At 61.7% G+C, this 1,087-nt stretch overlaps 1 protein-coding gene across 1 annotated transcript; it reads left to right on the top strand.

Annotated features, from left to right (window-relative positions):
• Positions 1–6: 6 nt before the first annotated feature.
• Positions 7–856, top strand: LOC104911022 (potassium voltage-gated channel subfamily C member 1-like). Its single transcript, XM_019615406.1, has one exon. The coding sequence runs from the start codon at positions 95–97 to the stop codon at positions 755–757; it is 663 nt and encodes a 220-aa protein (XP_019470951.1). The 5' UTR covers positions 7–94; the 3' UTR covers positions 758–856.
• Positions 857–1,087: the final 231 nt, after the last annotated feature.

Genomic DNA, 1,087 nt, shown 5'->3' on the forward strand with positions numbered 1-1,087 from the left:
CGCAGCGCCTGCCGCCGAGCAGCCGTCCCCTCGCGGGCTCGCCGCCCTCCGTGCTCGCTTGGATGAGGCTGCGACATGCCTGATAAGAGACGAGATGGGCCAGGGCGACGAGAGCGACCGCATCGTGATCAACGTGGGAGGGACTAGGCACCAGACTTACCGCAGCACCCTGCGCACCCTGCCCGGCACGCGGCTGGCCTGGATCGCCGAGCCCGATGCCCACAGCCACTTCGACTATGACCCCCGCACGGATGAGTTTTTCTTTGACCGGCACCCGGGCGTCTTTGCCCACATCCTGAATTACTACCGTACTGGCAAGCTGCACTGCCCCGCCGACGTGTGCGGGCCCCTGTACGAGGAGGAGCTGGCCTTCTGGGGCATCGATGAGACCGACGTGGAGCCCTGCTGCTGGATGACCTACCGGCAGCACCGCGACGCCGAAGAGGCTCTGGACAGCTTTGGTGGGGCGCCCCTGGATAGCAGCGCCGAGGACGGAGACATAGATGGCACCGGAGACTCTGGCGATGGCGAAGAGGAGCTGGAGATGACAAAACGCCTCGCGCTCAGTGACTCCCCGGATGGCAGGTCTGGGGGCTTCTGGAGACGGTGGCAGCCCCGCATCTGGGCACTCTTTGAGGACCCCTACTCCTCCAGATATGCAAGGGTAAGCTATGCAACCAGCACCCTCACAAAACGCTTCCCCCCTCGCTCCCACTTCTGCCCAGTGGCACCGAGCTTAGTGCCACAGGCAGAGTAGAGCAGGTATCCCAACAACTGTGCACAGGGCCTGGGGATGCAGGCCACGGTCTCAGGAAAGTCCCATGTGTGGGGCCCAAGTGGACACCGTGGCATGAGCTCATGTACTCACGTGTGAGCTTCTGAGACCCTTGTTCTCCAACGGGCTCCTAGTAACACACAGCCTGGGGCAGGTCCCATTCATAGGCCAGACACTCCTGTGGGAGAAAGGAGATCTCCGTTACACCAGGTATTTCCCTCCATACACAGGTTTCCACTGTCAGCTATGCCCCAGCAGACAGGCATCTACTCCAGTCCTCTTAAGAGCTAACTGCTCTCTCTATACGAGATG

Source organism: Meleagris gallopavo, chromosome 5 (genome assembly GCF_000146605.3).
Source record: "Meleagris gallopavo isolate NT-WF06-2002-E0010 breed Aviagen turkey brand Nicholas breeding stock chromosome 5, Turkey_5.1, whole genome shotgun sequence".
NCBI classification, from domain to species: Eukaryota; Metazoa; Chordata; class Aves; order Galliformes; family Phasianidae; genus Meleagris; species Meleagris gallopavo.